At 43.0% G+C, this 14157-nt stretch overlaps 1 protein-coding gene across 4 annotated transcripts in view; it reads right to left on the minus strand.

Annotated features, from left to right (window-relative positions):
* Positions 1-279: 279 nt before the first annotated feature.
* LOC118502679 (maternal protein pumilio) overlaps positions 280-14157 on the minus strand; it is a 156775-nt gene continuing 142897 nt past the window's right edge. For 3 of the 4 annotated variants that reach the window (XM_036035186.1, XM_036035187.1, XM_036035185.1), the window contains 3 exons: positions 9739-10899; positions 9501-9669; positions 7280-9424 (listed from right to left, as the gene is read on the minus strand). In XM_036035186.1, coding sequence (XP_035891079.1) covers positions 8881-9424; positions 9501-9669; positions 9739-10899 — 1874 coding nt within the window. In that variant the 3' untranslated portion in view covers positions 7280-8880. Of the gene's footprint in view, positions 9425-9500; positions 9670-9738; positions 10900-14157 lie in introns of all 4 variants that reach the window. The other variant, XM_036035184.1, reaches the window with a different exon arrangement.

Consider the following 14157-nt stretch of genomic DNA (forward strand, 5'->3'; position numbering starts at 1 on the left):
CGCGAGTAGATGAACCGAGATGAATTTGACGGAAAGATTTCGCAAATCTCCCCCTTTTTAGCGAAATCTTTTTGACATCTCGCATCATGTAGCCTGGCATTAAGTCTTGCCAACAGAAAAAGGATTGAAAAGTCCTATATTGTTTAAAAATATTTTAAATTGTTATACTAAATCTATTACACTGGCTTTGGTCTGTAGTTTAAAGGGCCCTTGTATATCGGTGTGATATTATCCAAGGCTAGTAGCAGGAACATAGAAAACGACACCAACACCCAGATATTATTATTTCTTCAATGTTACAGAAAATTTATTTGTTTGATAGTATCATAATATTTATAGTTATGTTCAAATTAATATTACTTTTATATTTATATGTGTTTGTTGTTTTTTTTTTAATTATTTATAGCCGTGTGTGAGTGTGTGCTCCTGTTTTGCTGCTCCATCAGCGGTTTTTTGTTTGTTGCTCTCTTAGCCGCGCCTTCCTGTTGTTTTCACTGCTGCTGTTATACACTCTGAATGTTGTTGCTGTGGCTGTGGCAGGTGTGTTTCTGTGTGTGGTTTTTCTTAAAAATTTGAAGTTTTCAATTTTGTTGCTTTCTAATTCGTTTGTTGTAACCGAAAAAGGTTACTTATTTCTTTTGTTTTTCCAATCCATTTTGCTGTATCTACGCCTTAGGACGCTGCTATAGGGTTTCGTCGGTTTTAACCAAACCATAATTTAACTTGCACATTCACACTCACACAAACACACCATTTCAACACAAACATACACTAGAGGATCTTGATTTCCAAAGGAATTGGACAGTGAAGTGTGTAACACCACTTGTTTATCAATTTAATACAAAACTTAATGAACTAAAAATCGATACTTGATCAACTTTTGATTGAAAAGAGACAAAAAATATAATTATGTATGTGTATGTGTATGAGGATAAGTTACAGGCAAAAAAAAATCTTATAAAACATATAATTACTATTTACTCAAAAAAAATTGTTTAACTTATACATATAAAATGAGGCAAAAGAAAAGAAAATTAATCATAATGTGCCATCCTCTGTATGGGCAGCAAATAACTGTATTAGACAAATGTCCTTCCAAACCAATACACAACGTTGGTGGGAGTGTGCGGCCATTCGTGTTCAATTTCTTAGAGAGTATTGCAGCAAATTGTGAATTATACATTGCGCGTGTGTGTTTGTTTTTTGTTCTCTTCTTCCATTTTACATTTGCATTTTGCTGTTGACCTCTTTTCTGTCTGTTTGTTTCACCATTTACCACCTTCCTTCGTATGTGTTTGTGTTTTGCTAGTTGTTTTATTGGGACATTGGATTTTGTTTCCTAGTTTTTGGGGTTTTACTCAAGCTAAATTTGTTTTTTCTACAACTTTTCCCCCATTCTTCCGTACGCTTCCTTTTCGTTTCACTTCTTGTGCTTATGTGCTGGTTTCCCGCTTTTGCTTTGTTCATTGTTGGTTGCAATTTTTATCAAACTTTGTTTTTAAATTTTTAGCTAGTTTTACTTGCCTCTTTGTTTCTTGTTGGTTGTCTCTTCTCTTTCTCTCTCTCCCGCTCGCTTTCCATGCCATTCTTTTGCCTCTTCGTGCTCTAGCTCTATGAGAAGTACACTTGCTGATTTGGGGATATTCCGCGTTCTGATCGGAACATTTGAGATGTACGAGACACGCCCGTTTGACGAATGTTTTACGGTTTCTATTATCGTTTTTTTTTTTTGTTCGTTTGCACTGAGTAGAAAGTTTAATGTACAAAGAGTTTCGTTTTTTTTTGCAACAAACTTCGATCGAAACGTACAATGAAAAGAAGAAAAAGTAAAGTTTTGCTGTCAAAAAGGTGGACTTGAAAGTTGACTCCCGTCTCGAAATATTCGGGGTTCAGCAAACTCAAGCAAGGTCCCTGTGGGCAAGGATCGTAAGGATAAAGGAAAATAATTTAAATTTATGCTGAAAATGTACACTTTACAAGATAGCGCTAGCATTCCTTGCCCCTGGCGGAGGGAGAGAGCTAGAGCAGCAAATTTTACACAAGGTTGTTACACACATGTTACACACTTTTAAAACTTCCCCCCGAATACGCTCCTTGCTTGGCCCAAATGCTCAAAATCCAACATCCAGCGTGATGATGTGTTGCTTGTGGAAGGATTTCGAAGGTGGAAAAAGGTTTTAGCAGGGCCGGAGAGGTCAGAAAGGCAAAGGGGAAAACGGGGGAAACACCATGTAAGCATGTGTTGGTGTACAGTATAGCAAAAAAATCACAGTTCAATTGTTGCTGGGGTAATTTCATACAAACTTTTTGTTCCTCGTTCGTTCGTTCGTTAATTTACAGAATAGAGTTTAGCTTGTCGGATGGTCGCGGGATTGATCAGCTTCGGTTCGGTACGGTTGTGACAGTTAAACGGAGACGGACTTCTGTCCTCGAGAGCTCCCGTGATCTTCAAACTCATTTTTCTTGCCTTTGTAGCATGTGTGTGTGCGTGTGTATTCGCTTTCCCCCCGCGTTTTGTTTGTTTGTACAGTTAAAAACAATTTATACACAATTTTGTCACATGTTAGGGTGCGACTTTCTTTACACAAACACACACATAGAGCGAGAGCACAACGACACACCCCAATGGGCATACATAAACACACACACGACAGTACACGAATTTTCTATTGCAAAAAGGAAAATTAATTATCCCTGATAAGGAAGCTGGAGGCTAAGATTAGACAGAGAGAGAGCGCTGAGAAGCTGGACTTGAAGATCAAATGATAACGTTTCTTGCTGTTCCTCGTTTGTTATTTGTTTGTTTTCTTGAGAGTTTTCCTCAATGTTATGTTACATTAGTAGCACTGTACATATCACACGTTTGTTTTTCCGAGGATCATATAATTTGGGATCGGGGATCTGGTTTGGAAGCTGATAATTTGAATTTACTTTATCCGTTCATGCGTACCTATCGGAGCGTAGCTGTATGCCTCATTTGTGTCGTTGTTGTCGCAGAATTTTCTAGTCCAGATGAAACGATTTAGTTTCGTATGCTGTCCATCCAAAGTATATCCGAAGTGTTCCCGAAAAAAACAGGCTTATCCCGAGTTAGATTTTGTTGCTGGTTCCTTCTTTCTCTCTCTCTCTAGCATCTATACACAAGTGTCCGCCATGAAATTTACAACTATAAAACAATCCGGAACAATGTGTCGTCCACCAGCGTCGTGTGAGATTGCGATTTTTGCGTCCAAAGAAAAAAAGAACGATCACTAAGATCACGCTGTTTTGAGGGAGATCTCACATCCTTCCTGCACATTTGATCTTAAATTCGATCTTGCTATTTGTTTGCATTTTTTAACCAAAAAAAAAATACATCCTTTCGTTTTCTTCTTCTTTTTACAAGGTCCCTCTATTCCTGTTGCCCCCCCTCCCCCGCCCCCTCTCTATTCCATTTTCCCTTCTCACCTATCCGCTTTTGCATCGCTATAGTTCTTCAGCCATTTCTACCTTCCACCTTCCACCAACGCGTTAAGCTCGCGGCCACGATAAGCAACAGGATGGCAGTGAGCTTGTACCGTGCCAATCCCCTTCTCGTCATATCCTGTGTCACCCTCACCTCATTATAGAGAAAACAAATCTAACCTGAGACCGTGTACGCTACCTGGTCGTGATCGCGATCAAACAAGCTCCCATCCCGCGGTGCTCCGGTGCTGTTAATGTACACATACACACACTTGTCAGTCCCTTTTTTCCGCTATTTTACAGCATAATTTTACACGTGATTACAACTTCAGTTCGTGCGTGTGCGTGCGTGCGTGTGTGCGTACGCGAGCGAATGTGTTTAAAGGTGATCATCATTTTCAAGGAGGATGTTTAAAGGTGGTGTTCGTTTTTCTTCTTCTACACATATTCATCGCTCTTTAAGGAGCTTAGCTTCCATATCCCATTTTAGCTATTGTGAGGATTCGAGTGTTTCTGATGTGCATCATCGTGGCATGTCTTTCACTGGATGCACGGATGTAATATTGATGTATTTACATTGACCACTATGTTTCGCCCTGATCGCTTTTTAAGCGCTGTTTAGTAGCTGCTTCTGCTGTTACTGTGGTGTGATTGATGTATTATGGTGTTTCGATTTTCTTCACTATTTTCTGCAGTCGTTGCGTGTTTTTTTTTCTTCTTGGTGGTTTGTACAGATTATTATACATACAAGCGCACGCACACACACACACACTAGCATACACTTTATCAGTTTTGTGAGGTCTTTTTTTTGCTGTCCCTTATTTTCCGGGGCACTGCATTTAATGCTGCTGCTGTTTCACTATTTTCAAGTAGCACACACACACAGGACACTTTGCATTAAGTCACTCACTCACACACAAACGCGCGAGGGCGCATCGGTGACCGGCCCTCACACACATAAAAAATAATCTTTCTATTTTGCTTCCACTCCACGTTCCAACGGCTCCTATGTTTGCATACACATTATTATTATAAGTAGTATAATATTTATACGAAGGATTTTCTACAGCTTGGTTGTTGTTTTTTGTTTGTTCATTTGTATCTAAGAACTCTAATGTACAATCAAACACTATTCAAAAATGCGTTTTTTGTTTTTCTGTGTTAAACCACACCGCCCGTAGGTGTCTCAGCGTCAACTGTTCTGGGTAAATTCTGGTTTAAAATTTTTCTTCGAGGTGCTACCGCTGCTCGCACCCCGTTACTTGCATGAGAGAGATCAGTTTTCGTCTATTGGGTTTTTTTTTTTGTTGGATAACGGGTTTGATAATGTTTGCCTTGATGATGAGATAAGAAGAGATTTAAATTTGACTCTGTCCGTTCTGTCTATTCGCCGCTATCGAGAATGTGTAGTGTCCCTTGGTGTGTATCGAAACGGGGGTGGTTTTATAAGTAGTATAAAATAACTATGTAAATTTTGTACAGCGCTATACACAACTGGCTTTTGTTTTTGCTGAATTGCCGGATGATTTTGTTCCACTTTTACGGTTGCGTCTCACTAAAACACAGTTTGCACATACACACAACTTAGAAGCTGCTGTCTCTAATTATGTATAATAATGGGAGAGGGGCAAAATAAAAAGAAAAACCGTGTCGGAAGTTTTCATTCCTAACCTCCCGCTCTAATTAGGTTGTTCGATATCGTAGCTGTAGCAATTTCCTTTCATTTTCCACCTTCTGTAGCTCACATATTTCGTATTCCATTTTTTTTCTCTCTTTAGAAATGGGATTATTCTCTTTCCATCTTTCTATTCATATTTAATGGTTTCGTAACATTTTAACTTCCCCCATTTTACTGTTTACTGTGTTTTATTTTTGTTTCATTTTTTTCCTTCTTCTTCTCACAAACACGGGTTTTTGCTTTTATATTAAAGTCTAGAAAAATTGTTCACTAAGAAAGTCTCTATCCATTATGAGGAATATTTATATTATTAGTATTTATATCGATATTTATATGATGATCGTGAGAGACACAATTGCTATAAGCCCACGCCACACGCAGTATTGTTTGCAATCCTGTCATAATTCATTAAACATAGTACAAATATTAATATATATATGTGTGTGTGTTTATGCGTATGTATAGGTATTTATAGGTTTGCATTTATAAAGCAAAACACCCAAAAAAAAACCTGTCTGGCGCGAGTACGGAGCACGGTCGCTTCTACTGCTGTGCTCATTAAATGTTTAATTAGAGATTTTACATAACACTACGCACACATTTAAACCCCACCGCAGAGGATGAAAACCCCCCCGCTAAGTCAGGCAGGCCTAAAAATGACCCTAAAATTCTGCTATTAACCATATGGGATTGATTTTGTCGACCAAACAAATGCATAATTTTCTAACTTTATACGACAGCAGTGGTTGATGAAAATTAAATTAAAGCGTTTCCATTAAAAAAACGGTGTCCGTTGGGAGACACACATTTACATTTTGCCCCTGAACGTGCTCTGTTATGTATCTAAACTGGGGTTACATTTCGTGCACATAAATGAGGGTAGTTTCGAGTGCCAACTAAACTCGTTCGGCTATCGATGCATTTGCAATCGGTTCAGCATTTTATAAAGAAAACTATTCCTTCATCGCTTCACTTTATCGTTCAAATTCGGTTAAAATTTTCAAACTCCAGTCTTGCAAAAATCCGGTTTCCTTTAAACCCCACGGCCATCTATAGTCTAGTCTATGCGAACAGAATGCAGATGAGCTGCATCATGAGAGTTTCGATTTTACGTGTTATTCGTTAGTCGTTAATTGTGTACCACTACAAACGAAGAGAACTAGGACTACGCGCTGTTGATGAATCATGAAAAGTAGTACGCAGTAGTAGTAGTGGGTTTACGATCAAAAGTTCATTCGTAGTGTGCGTGCGTGTGTGTTGATGCCTCCTAATAAAACCCCATAAGGAGAAACCACGATCGGAAAACACACACACACATAACACTAACCACGGGTGAAGCATTGATCTACTGACGGTTATTAATGTGAACCCGTCTTCTGCTTCCGGTTCCGAACGATACATACGATTGCAACATTTACATATTCAATTATATGTTATATATATACGCGTATGTTGCAGCTGGTTTGCTCATGCTCAAATCTATGGATCGATCGAATGTTCTATTGTGTGTGTGTCTTAAGAAAAGAAAGATTAAATTATTAGCAGCTTACGAGCCTACGTTTGTTGCGTTAATTGATACATTTCAAGTAGGTTTAGGATTTGACAAGAGCTGTCTAACGACAGCAACTACAGTGTGGTATGATGAGTTGAGAAAACGGATGAAGGAGCTCGTAAATGAAATTGAGGTGCTGCCTATCATCGCTATCCTCGAAGCGCTACTAAATATTGTATATAAACCCCTACTTGGACATGGACTAAACCAAACATCCTCACCTCACCAGGAAAAACGCATCCGTATAAATACTACGCCGGGGATGCCGCAAACGCAGGGGTTGGCAGTAAACGGTTCGCTCGCTGCGTCCTTCTGCTATGATGCTGTTGCTGCTGCTGCTGATTCTTACATAAAAACTGGATTATTAACATTAATTCTAACACACGCCAATCCAGGTGCCAATACACTAAAACGCAGTCCTATAGAACAACATCCACACCATATATAGCCCCATCAAGAGATTAGCCAGCACAGAATTCCTTCCGTTTGCTTTCCTTTGCTCTGACCATTTGCAGGATTTCAATTTGAAAAAACCATTCACGCCCCGGTATGTGGATGTGCTGCTGCTGCTGCTGCTATATGGGGTATGCAAGAGACTGTGTGTGTGTGTTTTTTCCCTTAATTTTCTTCGAAAAAATGATCCCTATGCCAGCTTCTTCCTAGTAATTAATTAAAAACTAAAACGATACACTGCGGCTCGCTCTCGCGCTAAATCGCTACATTAAACTACTGTTTATTTACTGTTCCCGCACGAATCGAGTGTGTACTTCAAAACTGCTATAAACACTGCTGTTTAAATTGTTAAATCCTTTCCACGCGGTTTTTCCTTCTGGTCGCTCCTTCTCCGACACGCACACAGAGTGGAAAGCGGATTTTTTTTCATTCTCGTGCGTGAGTATCAGAAACATTAGTCCGACTTTTGGGGGAAAATGTGTCGGACCGATCTTAACTCTTCATAGCTTTGTAGGAGACAAAAAAGGTTCTGCTGCTACTGCTGCTCGTTCCACAACACGATCACGGAGTCGGTTAGTCTCATCCCGGTCTCCGGCTGCAGCTCTGTTCTTTGTGGCTGCGACCTTCGCGACTGGATCGCTTTTTATTCGTTAATTTTAGCGAAACACTTACACCACCACCACCACAACAAATAGTAAGCTCCGTAGTTGGTGTACACATGGGGCCACCACACGCTTTCCTACCATACCATCCTCCATCCGTTTGATCACTAGTTAAATCGCGAGTGTGTGGGTGTGCGCGTGTGTATGTTATAAATATTACGTTTACGCTTGTGTGTACACTTATTACCCTACAAAAAACCACGATCGCGCGCTTACACTTTGCGCTACATTTTACGCATTGTTTTTTCTTTTGTATGTTCAAGGACTTTTCCTGCTAGCCACAAAAAACACAACTCACATTAATATAAAAAGGACAAACATTTAAAGTCCGACCGTGGTTCGGTCGGTTACGAATGCGACACGATCCGTATTCGCATGTGTAAGTGACGAGAAACGAGGAGCGACTCTCTCCACACTACTACTCATTTGCACACGATTTGCTTTTCCTCCTAACATAAATATGTTTAAATCATTTCGTAATAGTGCAAAATGAATGTTGCCTACTCACACCATTACAGGCATTAAGGCCATTAATCTTAAACCATTCGTAGATGCGCTGTTATGCTGTTTGTAATATTTCCCTTTCACACAGAGGCGATCATTAGGGCCGATCGATCGCCGAATTAATTTCTCTCTGTTGTTATCGTTTCGCTTCATTTGCTATAGAATTGAATGAGATCGAACACACCGTACACAGGGGATAAAAATGTACACAAAACACACAGAAACAAATCTATCGGTATATGGGTGACGCAAACAAAAAAATATAGAGTTAACAAATATAAACATTGCGCCTAGCGCCTATGAAGCTTCACGATCGATCGCTAGCCGCGAGAGCCTTTTTCTTCCTTCGCAGGCGAATATAATTTCGCATAGGGAGATTTTCCTTTTTCTCTTCCTTTTCTGTAATCGTTCACCGCATATCCATAAGCCTTATACAAAAAAGCGGCCCGAAAAATTGGCCCTATTATGCTGAAGAGGCTCTTGCTGAGGGTGTGTGTGTGTTGTCTGCACTGCTAAATATTCGAAAATAGCAAACAAATACCTATTTACATTGTACCGTAGTCCTTACTGCTTTCCTTCACGCTACATTACATTACTCCGTTGGTTGGAGGTCCGATCGGGCGTAGAACAGCGCTGGTGCCGTTACTTCCGGCACCACTGTTTGCCGGTACACCGCCACCGGCCGGGCTACCAGCTCCGGCAGCGCCAGCCGTTGGTGTTACTACACCCGTGCCGTTGTTGTTGTTGCCGTTCCCGGCAACACTGTTAACGCCGGTTCCGTTCGTCGGACCATTGGCAGTGAGCTCGCCGGTGGTACCGTTGACGGTGCCATTGCTTCCATTGGCACCGTTACCCGCCACGGCGCCGGCTGTACCATTTGCACCGGCGGCACCGCCAGCAACCGCGTTTCCAGCTCCACCGGCACCACCACCCGCCAGTGCGTTGGGGGTCTTGAGCGAAAATTTGTCCAACTTGGCGATTATGTGCTTCCCGTAGGTATACTTTTTCAGCGAGTTCATGTGGGGCCGTATCTTGTGCAGCAGCACCTTCCGTTGCGTCGGCTCGGACACGTCAATCATCTTCTGTACCACGTAATTCGCGTACTGATCCTTCATCATGACGTGCAGTCCGCTGGAAAAATAAATGGGGTGGGGGGGAAAATAGGTGAAAACGCGGTCCAACTTCTGCTAGGAAAATAGTTACTTACGCATCATTAAATGAGCACACTTCTTCGATCAGAAGCGCGCGCTCGGCCCGTGTAGCATGCGTAACACACTTTTCCACCACGTTCGAGGCGAACTTATGCTGCGAGAGTGTCAGCACCTTTCCGCGCACGCTAGAAATCAGTGCAGACTTATCTTCCGGCTTTCCATGCTCTGGAAATGGTAGGAAAAAAGAGGACGTTAATGTTGCAGTTAAATTGAATCCCCGCGTTAGCTACCTACCCAACACGTGCTGGATGACGTAGTTGCCGTACTGATCCTGGATCAGCTGCTCCGTGTTGGCGTGCAGTTCGGCCAGAATGGGTGCCGTCTGCTCGGGCGTACAGTGTTCCAGTATCCGCTGAATCACCCGACATCCGTACGGATGTGTACTGAGCGAGTACACCTGGTTGCGGAATGCGTCGATGATGAACTGTAGCGCGACCGGATCGACGCACTCGATGCACTTCTGCACCACGTGATTACCGTTCTGATCCTTCACGCACTTCAGCACATGCCCGTCCAGTTCGCGCACAATCTCCTGCTGCTGTTCCGCCGGAATGCTTTCCAGTGCCTTCTGTATCACGCGACAGCCGTACATCTGCAGCGCTAGCGGTAGTACGTGGCCCTTCACCTGCTGGGCAAGTGCCTGCTTTTGCTCCGGTGAACCAAACTCGAAGAACTTCTGGATGACGTAGTTGCCAAACACGTCCGTCATCAGGCTGTACGCGGCGCCCAGTATTTCGTTAAACACCAGCTGCTTCTCCACGCTGATCGCACGCTCCAGCTTCTGCTGGATGAAGCGCGATCCGTGCTGATCCTGCGAGAACTCCACAATGTGATTGGTGAGATCGCGCAGCTGCAGGTTCGGGTAGCGCTGGTTACGGAAGTCTTCTAGCAGGCGGGATCGACCCGGCGGACGGTCAAGCCCTGGGGCGGCCCCCGGAACGGCGGGCGCAGCTGCAGGAGCAACAGTCGGCCGTGCCACGGCACTCGACAGCCGCGACAGTATGGCCTGCGCGGCACAATTGTTCGATCCAAACATGGCAGCATTGGCAGTCGAGATACCGGGCACCAGGCCAGGATTTACCTGTCGGAATTTGGTCTCAGCGCCCGGCGCACGGCTCGTCACAAGGGCACCGAGTCCGGACACGGGTGGTGGTGTGAGTGACGGCCCTAGCGGGCTACCCGAAGCCGCCGCTACCGTACCGAGCCCACTGTAGTTGCCGGCACCGACAGGCCACTTGCGGGCGGCAGCAGTGGCAGCGACGGCAGCCGCATTCATCGCCATCGTGTTGGTCGAGGCACCCGAGGTGTAGTCCAGCGAGGGACTGAAGGCCGATGTGTTGCGATCAAACGAATCCCGACGCGTGGTCAGGGATGATGTGTTCAAGGCACCGAGTCCTGGTTTCGAACAGAGCAAACGATAAGGGCAAATGGTTGTGATTAGTAGCCGGAACATGGTTTGCCAGCAAGCGTAACAAGCATATTTAAATTTACGTTTTATTTGATTAATTTAGATAAGAAGAAGAGGAATATTGCTCCTTCTATCCTGTTGTTGCACTCCATACGGTGATAACGCTACGTGGAACACTAACACTACTCGTACTCTCTTCGCTTCAAGCTGATCGTACTGGGCAACGAACTACTCATTTTCAGCTAATGCCACACGTTAGCACTGTAATAGTATCTAAGGATACTGAAAGAGACTGCGCTCTCACTCTCTGCTTAGTCTCTCTGCTGTCTCTGTAGGTGTTCCACAACGCAAAGTCAGTGGTTGCCCAATATCATCTGAGTTAAAGTTATGGAGCTTAAATAAATGAAGGATTAAAACATATCCTTTCCAACCTCACGTATAACCAGCACATTAATCAACAATTGTTGAAATTTATTCTAATAATCCTTTTATCATAATAAGAATTTGAAATTTAAGATATATTACCACAATTATTGCCCAATGTTGGTAATGACTGATGCCCATAGTGAGTGATCGTGGTTTTATCCAAGGTGAGTAATCGCGTCGACCACTACAGGATCGACTACCAATGCAGGGTTTTCGAGACGATCTAGTACATTTCTGGACCTAGTGCGCGATCAGTTGGACATGTAGAGTTGGACTCTATCGGCCTTTCTGGACAAAGCTCAAGATGTCGGCGACGATTCTCATGCAGACCTAAGTAAGGCCTGTAGTAAGTGAATGCTTAAAGAATTTCCTTGTTCTCATGTTCTATTGGGTCTATATTGAGGTACTTGTATCGAAACAATACAATCCACGCCTGTATAAAATACAGCTGAAGTAAATCCTGATTAACCTAAATTAATTACTCCCTAACGTTCTCTCCCATTCACGGAAGAATCGGATCAATTATTTCTTGCTTTTCAACAAATCAGCAGCCTGCCTTCCGGAACGTAGTCTGTGCTGCCAAAATGTTGGAACCGGTACGCAGACATAACCAGACATTAGACATAAGGAAAATAAAGGCTTTCCTCTTACAGCAACCGGAATAGATTAGGGTTGTGGTCAATCGTGGGCGAGACGTTTCGTCACGATAATTACCTGTAGGGTGGTTTCCTCGTGTGCCTGAGAGTCCACACACACACATACACACACACACACAATATGCTTTCCATTTCCCGAGTTTCAACACTGGAAGGTTGCAGCAGCACAGTGCCTCGAAACCGAACGAATCGAACGAACCGTTAATCGATTTTATGCAATCGACAACAAGCGCGACCAATGTGCGCTTCTACCAGCAACCGTCACACCTTCTTGTGGTACCGAAAGCCGGAAAGAAAAGGCTGTCACTCAGCAAAGGAAACGAGCACAAAATCCCATTCACAAGCCCGTCAAGAAGAGAGACAGAGCGAGAGAGTGAACGAGAGCAGAGACAATTGACAGTGACAGTTTGGTAATAAGGAATAGTGTCGGGAAAATTGTCGAGCCCCTTCGGGGTGATTTGCTGGGAAATTTTCATGCTCAAACGAACGCGACGGAGAGCCTGTTAAGGCGAAAACCAAACACGCTCGGTGCAAGATTTGTGTAATCAGGTAAGCGTTGGTAAAGATTTTTCCAGCTCGATGCCTTTCGTGCGCCTTTTTTTCTAGCTAAAGAACAAATGAAACCACAAAGATCAATACAGCAACGGTTTGATGTAACGCAAATTAGTTTAACCACAGCAAAAAAGTGAGGTTAGTGAGTTTGGAAGCTTTTATCATTTTACATAACTTGTATGGCGTTCTTGTGACATACACATCTAGCGTAACTTCAACTGAGCTACGAATCGATTCAATTTCCACCGAACACTTTTTCTCGTCAAGCGCAAGTAACACGATTTCCGAGAGAAAGCAGAGAAAATCAGGGCGAGAAATTAATCTCCTACCGTTCCAACACACTAGGCGGTGCGCGTTATAAAGAAAAAAAAAGCATTAAGCTGTAAGTGAAAATTTCCCCCCTTTCGCGAAAGCTTCAACCATTAATCGTGTCATGCCGGATGACAGATCACCTTGTCTACATTATCATTACCCAACCTCAGCGTACCCTTTAGGACGCTCTAGGACTCATCGTTTTTAAGATCACCTATCTTATTTTGATGTAAAACAACATTCGTACAGCATAATGAAATACAATTAATGCGATACCCCTCTTACCCTATGAACTTCACTATGGCGTCATGGCGAACTACAAAAGAAAGGCGTAGGAGAAAATGCTCCAAATCTCAGTAATAATCGGTTTAATATGCTGGCCCAGTCGGTGAGCAAGTCGGTGTGACAATGGTACCTGTCAGTAGTAGACAGATCTTTAAGCTTCACAACAAACTATCTCTTTTCGCTCGGTTGTCTCCCCACGACACGACCGCGATAATGACGCGATATAACGATCGCCAACTGTATCAGACATTCAACTCTTGAGAAGGTAGTGGAGATATAATTCCGATTATTTTAAATTACACCACCACCACGCGAATGTATGCAATTCGATCTGCGCTGCTATCTATCTGTACCACAGCAAACCAGCTCCTATCTCCGGGGGTACGACATGTTCAAGAGCAATCTTCACTCGCTGATCCATCCATGGATCGTAGTGTAGCAGGCCCGCAGGCTGAGCATCGTCTAATGACCGTGAGAGGGTGATAGAGGCGCGCTCAACCAATCAAACCTGATTGACGGAAAATTTGAACCGGGAGAAACTTGATCTTCATCATTCTCGGGCGCATATTTTCTTTTGCCACACACGGGAAAGCGAGTGGCAAGCAGGTAAGGCAACGTTCCACAGCTGATGGAAAGCGATTTTGTGACCCGAGTTGCTCTGTGGCAAGTTAAGGCTCATACCTGCAGCAGCAGCCACATCGCAAGTGTCTGCTTTCCCCAGCTTTTTCCTGGAGTGGGATATTGTGTGTTTTCTGTGAGCTGACCGAGAGAGAGAGAGGTTCACTATGCTTTCTTCCATTACTGACCTACATTAGCGATCGGTAGGAAAATATTACGGTGGTGTGGTCATGATATTGATCTTTAGTAATGCAAAATTGAAGACAAGTTAACAGAAAACAGTAAAATGGAAAATTAATCCAAGCACAGAGAGAAACATTAACACATTAACAGTCGATATTACAATGCGAAACGTTATTTGCTAATGTTTGTAGTAGAAAGTATGCAGTTACAAAA

Source organism: Anopheles stephensi, chromosome 2, assembly GCF_013141755.1.
Source record: "Anopheles stephensi strain Indian chromosome 2, UCI_ANSTEP_V1.0, whole genome shotgun sequence".
Classification (NCBI taxonomy): domain Eukaryota; kingdom Metazoa; phylum Arthropoda; class Insecta; order Diptera; family Culicidae; genus Anopheles; species Anopheles stephensi.